A 14,916-nucleotide genomic window follows, 5' to 3' on the forward strand; every position below is an offset into this window, starting at 1 on the left:
ACCTGTAGAATGCATTATTTAGTATGTTATCTCACCTGTGCTGGACACTCCTACTACGTTACTGGGCTCGCTGATTATGTCATCCATGACGGCCATGACGCGGAACTCGTACCAGGCATCCTGCAAGCAGGAGAACAGACAGACCAGCAGTGAGCACGGGAAAGTCTGAGTTAGCACACTTTAGTCACTGTGGGATTTGGTTTGTGTCTCCATTGATCACCTGGCTAAGCGTCGATGATCATGATTTGAACATAATGAGTGCATCTCACACACCTAGAGTTAACATTTAATTCCAGCACTTGAGAGCAATTTATTTTTTTATTTTTTTATTTTTTTGCTTTTTGCTTGCCTGTCCCTTACAGAGTGCAGGATCAGCTTCGGAAAAGCGACCCTAGAGCTGGTCGGGATTCAGTGTCTCATTCAAGGACACTTCAGATGCCATCCCAGCGGCTTGAACCTGGGTCCCATCACCCATAAAACCTTGCTTTTCTTGGAAAACATGAACAGTTTCTCCAATAGGGTGAGATAATGCCACTTGTTTCTAATGCAGCTTCACAATTTCAGACAAAACAAAGCATAACAAGGCATGCAACTCCTCTAGAATCAACAAAATGACGCTTGATTGAAGAACAATGCTGAGACCAACTGTTCGGCAAAGAAAACAAGGAATTACCTCACCCTACTGGCAGATTTTTCACTTGTTTTCAGAGAAATAGGATTTTAACACTCAATGCTAAATTGCTTTGTTCATGCGGGTATTTTTTGCAGCGAACAGCAATCTCCCTACTCTCTCTGTGCCCCGGTGCCCAAAATGAATGGAGTTTTGACCAGGGAAAAATTATACACTTACAATTGTCATTTCATAAAAATGTAGAGGAAAATTGTGTCATAGCATTCGTTACCAAAAATGCACTTCCACACATCCTTCCACACAGACACATATGTTGAGACAACCAAATACAAGGTCCCTCGTGGTCCAATTACCTCAATCGATGCAGTAAAAAATTAGCAGCAGAAAGGTTGTGCAAGATAGGTGTAGCATGCATGCATGTGAGTGTGTGTGTGTGTGTGTGTGTGTGTGTGTGTGTGTATGTGGTGAGAGAGCTAAAGAGAAGTGTGTGTGGGTGTTTGCTGGGGAATGGAAGGAGAGATAAAAGCATCTGCATGGCACTGACACTGATGGTTAGAGAGAAGAAAAGCTCAAATATGTCATGCCAGAGGAATTAACCAAAATGAATGAGATGTGAGATGCTGACGACAAAAAAAAGACAATTTTGTCAGAACTCATATATCAATAAAGGCTATATTGATTTTCTTTCACCATGCCGAAAATAGCTCTCTTTACTGAGCAAATCATTTTCCTCTCAATAAGCCTTTGCTGTCCATGTTTTATTGTTTCAATTCATGTTTCGACTGCTATTCTTGCCGACTTGAGTTTTTACGTCAAAGAATGTCGCTCAGCGCCCAGATGAAGTTTCCAGTTTCTAGTTTGCACAAACAGGCCATGACTGAGGTTTCCAGCTACCAGCTATTAACTCTGGCGCTGGATGAGGTGTACAGCTAACCTTTTATTTCATTTTGTAATCTCACGACAATACTGCGTACTGGAATTTGTCAGCTTATTGATGTTTGGGCTAACCTGCATCCTGGAAATTTTCCATATTGGTAGGGGTCCAGTCAGTCTGGCACACATCCAGCCACTGAAGTTAATTATTATGGCTGGTAACATTTTGATTTCAACTTTTTTTCACACGCCTACAGTGTGAAAATGTCTAATGCAGCGAGACATCAGACATACAGCTACCTTGTTGAGGAGTGACATAATTGATGATGCCGATGCCACATTCACTTTGCTGTGCTTTTGCATCATTTAATGTAAAATACATAGATGAATGAGAATACTGCCATGCCCCACTCATTTTGTTTGCCAGTGATGTAGCGGTAAACTGTGACCTCTAGTCGATCATCATCACAAGGCGTAGCATGACCTCCATCCATCTTCCATATTTGCTTATTAGTATTCAGGGTGTGCGCTGGGCAGAAGGCAGTGAAACACCTTGGACAGACCCACCAGTCCATCACAGGGCAAACACACAGACACACACACACATGCCTAAGGGAAATTCAGTGTCCTCAGTTCAACCTGGGAAACTGGAGGAAACCCACGCAAACACCAGGAGAACAGCAAAGTCCACACAGACAGCTGAGATTCAAACCAAGGACTTTGTTTTTGCAGCGCTAACCACAGCGCTAACCACTGAGCACCATGCCACCCATAACATGACCTTGTAAACAATAAGCTGAATTTACCCCCACCTTGTTGTAAATCTAGCAGCTCCACAGCTCTAACTAGGGCTGAGAAATGAAGTATATCGTAAAGGCAGCAGATGGATGCAGTTTTATGCAGTTTTTATTCTTATTAGGCTGTTTTAGCTGTTCTGTTACTTGTCTCTACTTGGTCATCGTACCCACATTACGTATGACTGTTAAGCAAAAATCTTGTGTGTAAATATCCTATAGTCATTCCGTCATATCGTCGTAATATTGGGATATTTGGTCAAAGATATGATGACACTTGATTTTGTCCATGTTGTCCAGCCCTCGCTGTGTGACACAGATCTTGCACGTGTGTGTACAGCACGTCCTGTCTCGTACCTGGATGAGGTCTCTAGCAAGCAATTCCGTCTCCCCGGCGGGAATGCTGTCATCCAAGACATCCCATCGTTCCCCCAGGCGAAACTCCATGACATAATGCTGGATAGGTGCTGTGTGATTGGCAGGCGGGATCCAGGTGAGCAGGACTCCCTGCTGCGTGCGATTGGCTGTGAGGCACCGTGGTGGGGTAAGCAGCACCAATGGTTCAGGGGTACTTACAGGAAATACTGGAAGAAAGGGTCCGGGGTGAGAGCACAGATGAATAAGTGTGTGTGAACAAGAGAGTAAAAGAGAGAGAAGTATGTGATCACACCAGTTAACTAGACCCCCTTTACACCTGGCTGGATACAAGACACTACATACTAGACTAACTTCTCTCTCCCACACTGAGGCACACATGCAAACCACTTCAGAGCACTTACACCCTTTAAAACTGACAGTAAACATTTCGCTGTCTCACTTGCTCCCAATCCACGAATGTCTTTAAAATTCATTTTGACAAGCATGTTACTACCCGAGCTGCCTGCTGCCTCTTTGATTTGCTTGCTTTCCTGGCTGGATTCACGCTAAAGTTTACTTCCATTTATATAGTTGCTATATGTGGAATGAAGGCACTAACTGCGACCAAATGCATCTCCAAACACCTCTGGAGCTGGCTCAGAGCTTCAGCGTTTTTTCAATGTAGTTGCATCTGTATTTGATGCATTTTTGGCTATTTTTTTTGTATCTGAATACAGTCTCAGAGTATGCATGATGATTCCAGGTGTAAAGGGGATCCACATATGAATACTAGAGTGTTTGCCTGATACAATAATCTGCGTGGGTCCAGAAATAGAAACCACCGAATTACCTTTGGGATTACTTAGCATTGCACTCTGATTAAGTAATTAAAACGTGATTTAAAGAAGTCTTTTCCACCGCTGTCATTCATGCGAGCATTTCATAAACTGTGCTGGCTCTCATCAGAGAAATGGACACAGAATAACAAACGCAAAATTCAGCTGCAATCTTGTGAATGTGAGCTAACTGGAGTGGACTCAGACAGTCCACTTACCAACAAATCAAAACACAAGTTAGCTAATATGTTCTCTGCTGTCCACAGTTTACCAAAACATCCTTTTTCTTTTGCTTTTTATATGCTTCAGCGATAAGGTTTGTGGCAAGATATCTGACTTGCAAAGTAATTGCTCAAGACCTGGGAAAAAAGCGTCCCCTAGGCCGAATGCCTTATCTACTTATTTTCTATTCATATGCAGACACGGACATAAACAAACTGAGGTAGCATGAAAAGAGTTTTCCTGCAAGTGGAAATAATATTGAAGTAATATTTTATGACATCTCCTTATAAATCAAAGTCAATTTTGCTCTTCTTCATCGCCGAGTGACACCACAGTGATTCAACCTAGGCCCAGTTTATGGAAGTTTTTGTATTTGCCACAATAAAAACACCGGTCTTTCCTAGGAAAAATTTTCTGCCACACAGAGCAAAACTGATAAAAACATCTTGTTTTCATGGTGGCAATTTGTCAATACAACAAAATATGAGGACCTTTTCTTTAAGTGAAAATGTTTCTAGTTGAACAGATTTGAAGGTAATTTGAAATGCAGTAATTGCAGAAATCAGTATGGCATGCAAATCCTGCAGGCCCCCCACTGACGGTGTTGTTTGGATCATTCAGACCGCAGGTATGAAATATCAGCTTGTGAAAACTTTACTTATTGTACAACCCCTGCGTTCCTGATGTACTGGTAATGACAGGACGGAAAAAATATTTGAAATGGATCAGTCTACCCTTGTATTGATCCCTTGTGGGATTTAACACCGGGAAGCTGTCCAGGTTTTCTGTGTCTTCCCAAAACAAGACAATTACATTTTGCACAAATCTTTATGATTCTGATGCTAAATCTGATGTGTTTTTTTTTGTTTGTTTTTTTTTTTATTCTGATGTTACCTTGACATATATCTAGTCAGTTTCTTGCCTTGTGAGCCTTGTTATCTACCTTCATGTTATTGCTATGGAGATGGAAAACAGAAGTGGAAATATGGCAACACTTGCCAAGGGTCCACAAAAAAGAAAATTCAGTGAATTCAAATCAGTGAAAAAACAATGTGGGCTCTAAAATGTCAGAGTGATGTGGGGTCCCATGAGAGAGCATGCTTTATTTTCAACGATTAAAAATATAATTTCATTTGTAGGAGAAAATATTAGCCCGTGTTATTTATTTATTTGTGTTTTTTTTCCCCCAATAACAACCCTTCTGGTCATTCTAGCTGACTGGCTGCCAGAGCATTTTATAATTGGATCTCCTTGTCCCAGTTGAGCGGTCATGAGTGTACCCACCTAGTGTGTTCACAGTGACAACCTCGCTGAAGGGGCCTGTGCCAAGCTTGTTTTGGGCCAGGACGCTGAACTGGTACGCTGCCTCTGGCTCCAAGCCAGGCACCACCAGCCAGCCCTGGCCTCCAGGCACAGGTATGGAAAGCCAGTCATGTGGACCTAAACGCTCCCTTTTCAGCCTGGAGAGGAAACGGGTTGTGGGACGGCCAGACAGAGAGCAGGGATAAAGAAACATTACATAAGAATTAGAGCTGGTGAGGAAGATGATGTCATGTGACACTGGGAGCGCTGTGACATTTTTTCAGGTAAAAGTCGACTTCACATTGGGAAAAAAAACACCAAATTTCAGTTTTCTTGGATCCCATTTAAGCATTCTCACTTAACATTATAATCACCTTTCATCATCGTAATGCAGTTTTACACATCACAATATGGCATAATTTCTGTCAACACCGCCGGTCCCGTCATTTCCCTAACATCACATAATCGTCATTTCAGTCACAGCTGTACCATGAAATTTTGACAAATCACTTCATTCACAACATTTCTTTCACTTGATGGTAATAAGCCCATGCTGCGCAATTTGCTGAGGTTTGCCCATGCCATAGATTCAGCCCTGACTGTAACTGATCCAAAGAAAGCATAAAGCTGTGGGCATGCAAGGATTTTTTTTTTTTTTTTTAAATTTGTGTCCATTTGTGTTGGATGCTGAGCTTGATTTGCATTTACTCCAAAAAAAGCCTGTGTTAGACTGCCCTAGAATATATCTGGTTACTTTTTGACTTTCACAGTAGGTATCCCTTGAACATGCCCCCTTTATGAGCTCTTCTGTAAGACCGGTTTCCAACTTATTATTATTATTTTCAGTTGCATTGTCCATGCTGATGAACATGCACATTAAATGCTATGAACCGCACCCTATCTGTTTTATTTAATTTATTTATTCTCTCACACACAAAGATATGCTGCCATAAACGTTAAATGATATTAGCGATGTGTTTTTAATGACATTAATGTTATTGGCTGTGTGTTTATGTTTCTAGGTTTTGGTGTGGGCGGACACAAAGCTCTACCTTGGTGGACAATAAAGTTGTACTGTATTGTATTGTAGTATTTCTCAAAATTAAGATCACAGCGACCCTGCTGCCTCCTGCTGCAAAGAGAATGTTTCTACTTGCTTCATTTATGTCGGGAACAGTGTGCTTTTCCTGTTCTGTGCAAGAAATCTACATTTGTGCTGTAAAAAATGTTAAGTACAGTATAGAGGCTGCCAACCCTCTCTCTTATCTCCTAATAAGCCACTTAATATTTCCTTTGTAAACATGTTTGTCTGAGGCCTGAGGCAGACACTTTTGACAGTCAGACAGCTCTGATGCTGTTTTACCACGGGCTGAATTTTCCTGCCAAACTCTGTGAATGAGCAAGTGCAACAGAATGCAACATGTACCTGTTTATGTCTGTCAATGATATGCACAGGTGTGTGTGTGTGTGTGTGTGTGTGTGTGTGTTTGTGTGATCCAAGTTTAAGGATTTATTGGTCTAATAGTTCAGCAGGCACCGCTGTTATGTGGTGATGAAATTTAATTGTAGGATGTCTGTTTCTGAAGTCCAGTTGAGATGTCTGAGGATGATTTATCTCATTACAATGCCGGGTCTGCCAATATTGGACTTTATTTATTTATTTATTTATTTTTTGTAGCACCATACTGGTGACATAAGCCAAACACACAAACCCCCATGATGCACCTGCAACCAAAAATGTCATGACTTTAACTCATAAAAGAGTGTGATTCCTGTTTCATTTCTGTGGATTTACTGGGCGACTTAAAGACCATGGCATTTAATTTGCAGCACATGTTTGTTGCACAGCGATGATAAAAGCGTTGGGTAAAGAGTCAGACATGAAACACTCATTCACTGAAGAGAAAGAGATTGTGTAGGGGAAAAAAACTTGCCAGGTATGGCCATGGCCATGTCTCTATCACTCCAAGCGCCAGCTGAACAATGCCTGTTACAGTATGCAGCACACACTCACTGGCATCATTCACTGAGGAGCTGCAGCCAACACTATCACTGGTAGAAGTACTTAATCTTTCCTGCTCCGTGCCTGAATTTTAATGTTTTTTTGTTTTTTTTTAGTGTGGCAATACAAGCAGCATACCCAAAATAAGTGCACAAAGGACCATGGGTGTTTGCCACTTAACAAACAGCATGACAATATGATGTCGACTGGGATATCAGCTGATTATGTATTGGTCAGGATAATGAAATTTAATAATGTTTTCTCTGCTCTCACAGCACAAAGTGGAGTTCTTCAACATCTGACACAGATATCTATAATTAAAGGATTACTCCAGTGTTTTGGGCAAACTACCCCTTTTCCGACTTACCAAGACAGAAACAAGATTTATAATACAACTAACACCAAATGCTGCCCATAGGAACTGAACCACCGAACATACAGAGATGAAAATGGTATCGCACATCATGTCTCAGTCTGGGTGAGTCAGAAAAAGGATATTATTCAATTATGTTTAATAGTTACCAGATAATCTATAATATTGTATTAACTAGTTGCTCCTCACACATAAACATCAGCCAAAGTGCGGAAGACTCCCTTGCAGACCTGGGTTAAAATTTTCATAGTGCTTCAACTAGTAGAAATGTATACTTTTCGGTTTGTAACTGAGTGATATTTCACCGCAATTAGCATTTAAAGTCTTTAACATGGATTAGCCTCATGTGCTCAGATCAAATATGGGTTGTCACAGGTCTCCATAATAATATGAATCACTTACTTATGGATTCCAGACATATATATATATATATATATATATATATATATATATATATATATATATATATATATATATATACATATATATATATATATATATATATATATATATATATATGAGCTCTTATGATCTAGAAAAGTAAATTGTGGGTGAGTTTGTGGGTGAAATATCACTTTGATATTTTTAATGACTGCTTCAAATTATACTATGCCAGCCATGGCCAAATCAAGCTTGGGTACTTGAAGTAAACCAATCAGTAAATGAAGAAATTAAACATTTAAACCCAGGCCTTTTCCCCAGAAAAGCAGCAGCAAAGAAGCAGCAGCAGCAGGGCAAGAGAGCTCTGGGTCATGTTCAGTATAGTTGCATTTTTTATGTTCCTTGAGACAGTCCATAAGTAGAGATAAAAATTCCGTTCTCCATGTATTTTCATCTCTACATTTTCACAACAGTTCTGAACACAACCCAAGAAAAAGAACATTTTTACGAATAAGTACTGGAAGAAGAAAAAGCAGGAAGCAAAGCATGCTGGGATGACTCACACATGGCCGTACCAGACTGAGAATGTCTGCTGGAAGCCTCCATCGTAGCCTGCATCCCAGGACACGTTGGCCCAGGTGGAGGATGCCACCACATGTACGTTGGTGGGGGCGTGGGGGCTTGTGCCTGCAGGGGGCAGGTCAGTGAGAAAAGTATGTTAAAAGAGCACATTAGTCACTCAGTGGCCCTGCTGTGCCACGTTCAGTTTACCTACCAAGGAAGTCACTCAGGGCTGGCCCGAGCAGCTCATTCAACATCTAATTAATTAAGAGGCGCTGCTTCTGTTAGAATCCTGTAGCACACTCAGTCATGGTAAAACAAACAAAACACCACCCAATGTGTGAAATTACATTTTTTTTTTTGCATATCTTCCAATGGATGGTGACCTAAAACAACCTGTGCTGAATATTTTTTTACTGAACAAAATATTCATCAGACATTTTCCACAGGAATATGTCATCCTATTCACTCTCAGTGCTATTGTGTGCACAGAGTCAGTTGCTGCGTGTTCATTTAAATTTTATTTAATCACTCACACAATGCATCAAGTTTGTAATTTGTCACAGGGGCAGCTAATAGGCAGCCAATCAGGAGCCTGTTTCTCTACAATGATTTGTCTGACTTGATTTGGCCATCAGTCAGAGAGAGACAAAGTTTGAAACTGACATTTAACTGATACTAACATTAAAAAGTTACGGTCCAGTATGGCTGGTGACAATTACCAATTTATTTGTCCATTGCACTACTATTTATGGCTTGTTTGGCGTCAATATCAGACCATGCTACCACCTGTCAGACCGTGCTACCACCACAGTATGTACATAACCACACCAACAGCCTCAAATAGGATGAGGACAGTTTCTGTGCAAGAAAAACCAACAAAGGATGTCTGCAAAACTCAGTGTTTCACAACCGATCCCGGGGTAAAATTACTTTATATTGAAAGAATCAATATTGAAAGCCACATCACAGTCTGGCTCCCTCTCACCTACTGCTACTCCAAGGTGAAGTTCCAAGGTGTTGTCTGGCTGAAAACTGCCTTCCATGAGAGAGCTGTGAGGTGCCGGGGTGAAAAGAGGGCAGGGCGGTTTCTACCGACCCTGCACACCCAGGTAGCCATCTGCTCTGAAAAACTCTCCTCTGGGAGACACTACTTGGCCCAACATGACTGAGACGACTGACCACTGAAAGCCTCTTCCCAACCATGGTTACTCTATTCTGCTAAGATGCATGCATGTGAGTGTTTTTGTGTGTGTGTCTCAGGTACCTATGACTAGGAGGTGCGTGCTGGCAGTGATGCTCGTGGCAACGTTGGTGGCAACACACTCCCACTCCCCATGGTCCTCCTTTGTGAGAGACTTAATCTGTAAGCTGCCTCGGGGCAGAACATTGTGCTTGCTTTTACTGGGCTTCCCTACCTTCAGTCGGCCCAGGGAGGGGGCAAGCGAGAGGGAGTGAGCAAGTGAGAGAGAGAGAGAGAGAGAGAGAGAGAGAGAGAGAGAGAGAGAGAGAGAGAGAGAGAGAGAGAGAATGTACATTACATGTTCATGCAAGATGCACAGCTGACAGAAAAACAAACAACAGATCAAACGTGCACACAGTTTACCGGTTCACTGTCTCCACAATCCCACACATGTATTTCAAAAACACTTGATGCCTAACTTAAGTATCACATTATGCAGAGGAACTCTTAAGTGGGAGACATAAACAATAGCTAATCACATAGTATTCACAGAAAGAAATTAAAGAAGCATCACAATCAAGGCAACAATTGAGAGTCTAATATGTTCCCTTGATTGCGTCTTTTATAAAGATATCATTAAAATGTGATTAGAAATGCTAAAATGATATACGATGGCTTGTAAAATAAAAATTGGAACTCCTGCTTCAGCCTTCAGAGTTTTAAGCAAGGAACATGTCTATAGTCCCAGTGATTTAACAATGCAGCTACAGGGATAGATAGATAGGAAGCACAGAATTTAAGGAAATCATTTTTGTGTTTTGCAAAACAGGTTTGTTTATGCTGAATTTTTGCTGCCTTAGCCCCTTAACGCTTCTGTGTCTAAGGCTCTGTCTGGAGCATTCATTCATTCAATCCTATATATTGTCATATATATTCATGCATATGTAAATTTTACTAAATGTAATTCAGAGGGGAACATGACTATAATAGTCAAACCAGGGTCATCCTGCTGCATGAAGGCTCTATGTTACATGCCATGTCACTGTGATGTCCTAGGTTCGATTCCGGCCTGGGACTTTTGTCAGGTCATCTGCATCACCTCTCCCCCATGTTTTCTATCCCTCTTTGCTCGACAATTTGATGGAGACAAAATACCCCAAACATTAAATGTTTCCCTGCCTTCCATCCAAAGCTGGGATCAGCTCCATCCCCTCGTGACCCTGCGGTACACACAAAAATAGGGAGAGTGCAGCGTGAGTCCCTTACCTTCCTCCATGTGATGTTGGGAAAGGGGTCTCCTTCAGCCTCGCAGGGGATGACCAGCTCTCTCCCAGCCTCCTGCCTGTACTCCCCTCCGGGAACCACTGAGAATTTAGGAGGGTCCTGCCAACGGTGACATGGCCCAAACGAGACAAGCAAAATCAAATGAGCTTGCACATACAAGATATATGCTACTGAGCCATTACAGTATTTTAATCTGACAGAATGTCTTAAAAGGCTTTAAAGGCTATGTCTTAAATTATTAGAGTAGCGTACCTTTAGCACCAGGGGAGCAGAAGTGGACCATCCCATGGAACCCAGGGCATTGTAAGGCATGCAGGTATAGGTGCCGAGAGAGTCCTCCGTCACCTCTGCCACACGGATGCTCCCATCGTCCATTTGGCTCCAGCCAGGGTACTGTGGAGGAATGTTATTATGTGAATAACTTGGTAGACACCAATGGGAATCAAAGGGAATACAAAATCTGAAACATCTGAACTTGGTTAGTGTTTTGATGAGGCAAACAAGAGACTGAAGCGACTGAGGAGGTGAAAAGAAAGGACCACTGCAGTATTTGGAGGTCAACTCTAATAGCTACAAGACAGACGAAGCTTCAGCCTGAAAATTGAGATACATTTGCTCACTTCCCCGAGGCAGGGGAAGCAAAACCAAACCTGCAGCGAGCACAGAACCTACTCACCTTCTCTATCCGAAGAGGGAGGCCGTCTTTCTTCCACTTAACCAGAGTTACGGGAGGATTGGCATCTACGGGACAGCGGATGAAGCCAGGCAGTCCAATGGCCACGTAGATGACAGATGGCATGTTTACCACGCGGGCAGGGTCTAAAGAAAATATTATAGGATATGGGGGCGGTGGGGCAGTGGTGGGGGAAAGCGGTAAAACATCTTTGCTGTGTGGGAAACATGCCCAGTGATTATAATATCAGTGCAGAGAACCTTGGGAAATTTATGGGAAATGAGCTCATCAAAAAATGATAAACACAATCAAATGGAGAGCAGCTGGTCTCAGGGCTGTTTTTGTGAGTATGTGTACGTTTTCCTCAACTTTGGCCTTCCAAGCGAATCAACTTTAAGCGTTACTCCCCGATTGCTTATGTGATAAAGCAACATTACCATACAATAACTTTATTGCACAAAAACACAGCGCAGTCTTTAAGTACTCCAGTGCACTCTGTGACGTTATATTGTCTTGGGAACAGGGAAGTAAGTGATGCTAAGTACTAGTGATAGCTGCATCTCTACCTATAACCACTTAAAAAAAAACTCTTTTTGTAAACCATTAGATAGAATAGGTTTGCTACATTTTGCCATGCAAATGATTTCTGGTTGGGTCTCTGTATGCTTTTATGGAACGGTTATAGAGCTCAGGGGAATCCAAGCCACACACTGCATCGACATCACACTACAGCACATCCTGCATTTTAAACCACAGCACCGTCACTGGCTGTGCTTTCAAGGCTGAGCACCTTGCAGGTTCAAAGTTCAGCGAGCTTGAACTACCCTTTAATTTCTCTGTGTAAACACAAATAATTGTGAAAGTACTGATTTAGTACTGTGCCTAAGTTTTCTGCAGATGCTACCTGCCGGATCTGCTTTCCTATTAAACTCAAATAACAAGAAAAGAGACATTTAATTTCCTCCAAAAATTAACACAGCAACTTGTTGTCTATATTGTCATACATGGAGAGACAGAAAAACACAGCATTCTGGGTCAGCAGCCCAGGAGAGAACGGAGCAGCTAATGAGGATGTTTCACCACCATGCAGACTCATATAACACACAGGTAGGGCTGGGCCATATGAACAAAACTAAATATCATAATATTTTCGACCAAATACCACGATATTGATACTGCGACGATGCTGTAGCGATGACTGCTGATGCTTTCAGAAAATATTTACACAATGAGATCAGACCATCATTAGCACTTGCTATCATAATGGAATAATGGAACAGCAAGAACAGTTCATAAGTTCAGAAAATATTTTTGACAGTTAATTTCCTATTCCTGTTTACACTTTACTTCAGCTCTGGCTGACAATAAAGTGTAAATCAATCAATCGATCAATCAATCAATCAATCAAAATTGCATCCCTTTGTAGTGTGATGTAGGCTCAAAACAGGAAAAGACAACACTTATATCAACACTTATATATACCCCAAATTCAGGAGGATATCTAATCTTATATCGCAATATTTATGTGACAATTTTGCTTTGAGGCAAAATCATAACAAGTTGTCATCTAGTGGGTTGATAATTTGCAAAAATGACTTTTAATTCAGCTTAGATAATTAGGCAATTTGATACTAAATGGGCAGTGTCAAAAGTTTTCTAATTTGAGCCAAATACTTTCAGTATCAAATGAAGGTCCAAGCTTCATACAGTGTATGTCTCCACAGGGGTCCTGGACATAAAAATGTCTGGGAACCCTTGATAAAAAAAAAAAAAAAAAAAAAAAAAAAAATGCTGTTAATTAAAGGGTAATATTTTAACCAAATGGAAACAGTGTCATAGTTAACACAGATCAAGTATGACAAATTACATTGCATTACATCATACCCAAAGTGCCTCAGCCTCAGTCAGTTTAATCAGATCAGTTCAGATTTGTTTAAATGTTAATACTGTATTTGCTCAACATTACTGGCTGCACTTTCACATTTTTGGGACTTTTTTACTGAAGTCTCAGATCACTGGAATTTGACTTAAGTGAACTATTCCCTTTGGGGAAAGACGGGAAGGGGTCTGTCTGGTGGAGGACAGGCTAGGAGGGAAAGTTAAAACTCCTTCTTCTTAAATCCTGAATTATGGAGAGGGCGAAAACAGTGTGTTTCTAAACGAGGTCAAGGAGGAGAGCTTCAAAGTGAGCACTGGGTGATAAGAGGAGGAGAAATGGCGTGAGCCAGAGGAGGAGGAGGGGTGGAGAGGGGGAGCAAACGCTATCAGTGGAGGGATAGAAGAAGGGCGAGCGAGGTTGAGTACAAGCGTGGGAAAGAGGACAGGTGAGAGAGAGAGAGAGACAGAGAGAAAGAGAGAGAGAGAGATGTGGCACTGCATGACGTAAGGTAGAGCGGGGAGGGAATAGAGGAGAGAGGAGGCTGAGGAAAGAATAGCAGACAGTGTGATCAGGAGCACAATAAAGCAGGAAAAAGGCAGCAGAAGGCGTTCATCTCCCATTACAAAGGAGATGAGATGAGAGGACGAGCTGAAGGTTAAGAGAAAGGGTGAAAAAACAGATGGAGCGGAGGAATCAGGCAGTGACTGAGTGAAACAGGGACTGAGTGAGCGAGTGAACGAATGAGTGAGACACTGAGCGAGTGGGCAAGTGAGCGAGCGTGTGACACGGAGAGATAGGGGGATTGAAACACGGGGAGAGATCGATTGACCACACTGTTGCCAGCACAACTTTGTACTACACAACTGCTGTCCTTCTAAGTCTTAACCGCCGAGCCGGCATCACTCCGCCACAAAGAGCCCAGAGGAGCGCCGCCACCAGCACCACAGACGGGAATATCAGCCAAGTTTCTAAATATAGCCCACAGACAGTGCTATCGCTCACGACATGCTGGTTCCCACTGCAAGATGCTTTAGGGAAGTTATTCACTGGCATGCACTTCAGGGAGAAAAGGGAGAAAGACAGGGGGGAGGAGAGCGAGACGGAGGGAAAGGACGAGGGAGAGGGAAAGAATAGACTTAATGAGCAGAGAAAGATTTGAAAAGAACAATCTGAGAGGAGCGTGATTCGCCAAGCAGAGGGGGATAAACAAACGGAGAGGGACAAACATCGAGGATTGAGAGAGGACGGCTAAACGGGGTAAAGGGAGAAGGGAACAACTGGAAGGGATGAGAGTAAGGGCAAAGAATAGGGCAGAGAGAGAGAGAGAGAGAGAGAGAGAGAGAGAGAGAGAAAGAGAGAGAGAGGGCCCTCTGCAGTCTGACAGAGAAAAGTGTCTGGTCTTACAGCAATGATGTAATCTCCCCTCTCACTTCTCCCTCCCTCCCTCACTCGCTCTCTCTCACGACTGCTGTTGCCTGCCTCTGCTTGTCACACACACACACACACACACACACACGCTCAGTCACACACTCACAATCTAATGTAGAGCCGTCGAAGGAGGCAGG

The 14,916-nt window shown here is 42.2% G+C and overlaps 1 protein-coding gene across 1 annotated transcript in view; it reads right to left on the reverse strand.

Moving 5' to 3' along the window:
- The window catches only part of LOC115371540 (protein turtle homolog B-like), a 139,220-nt gene that overhangs the window by 27,510 nt on the left and 96,794 nt on the right, over positions 1-14,916 (reverse strand). The window contains 8 exon segments of the mRNA XM_030068973.1: positions 36-120; positions 2,656-2,882; positions 4,998-5,173; positions 8,347-8,458; positions 9,600-9,750; positions 10,782-10,898; positions 11,052-11,192; positions 11,476-11,618. Of these exon segments, the coding sequence (XP_029924833.1) occupies positions 36-120; positions 2,656-2,882; positions 4,998-5,173; positions 8,347-8,458; positions 9,600-9,750; positions 10,782-10,898; positions 11,052-11,192; positions 11,476-11,618 (1,152 nt within the window).

This window comes from Myripristis murdjan, chromosome 14 (assembly GCF_902150065.1).
Source record: "Myripristis murdjan chromosome 14, fMyrMur1.1, whole genome shotgun sequence".
Taxonomy (NCBI): domain Eukaryota; kingdom Metazoa; phylum Chordata; class Actinopteri; order Holocentriformes; family Holocentridae; genus Myripristis; species Myripristis murdjan.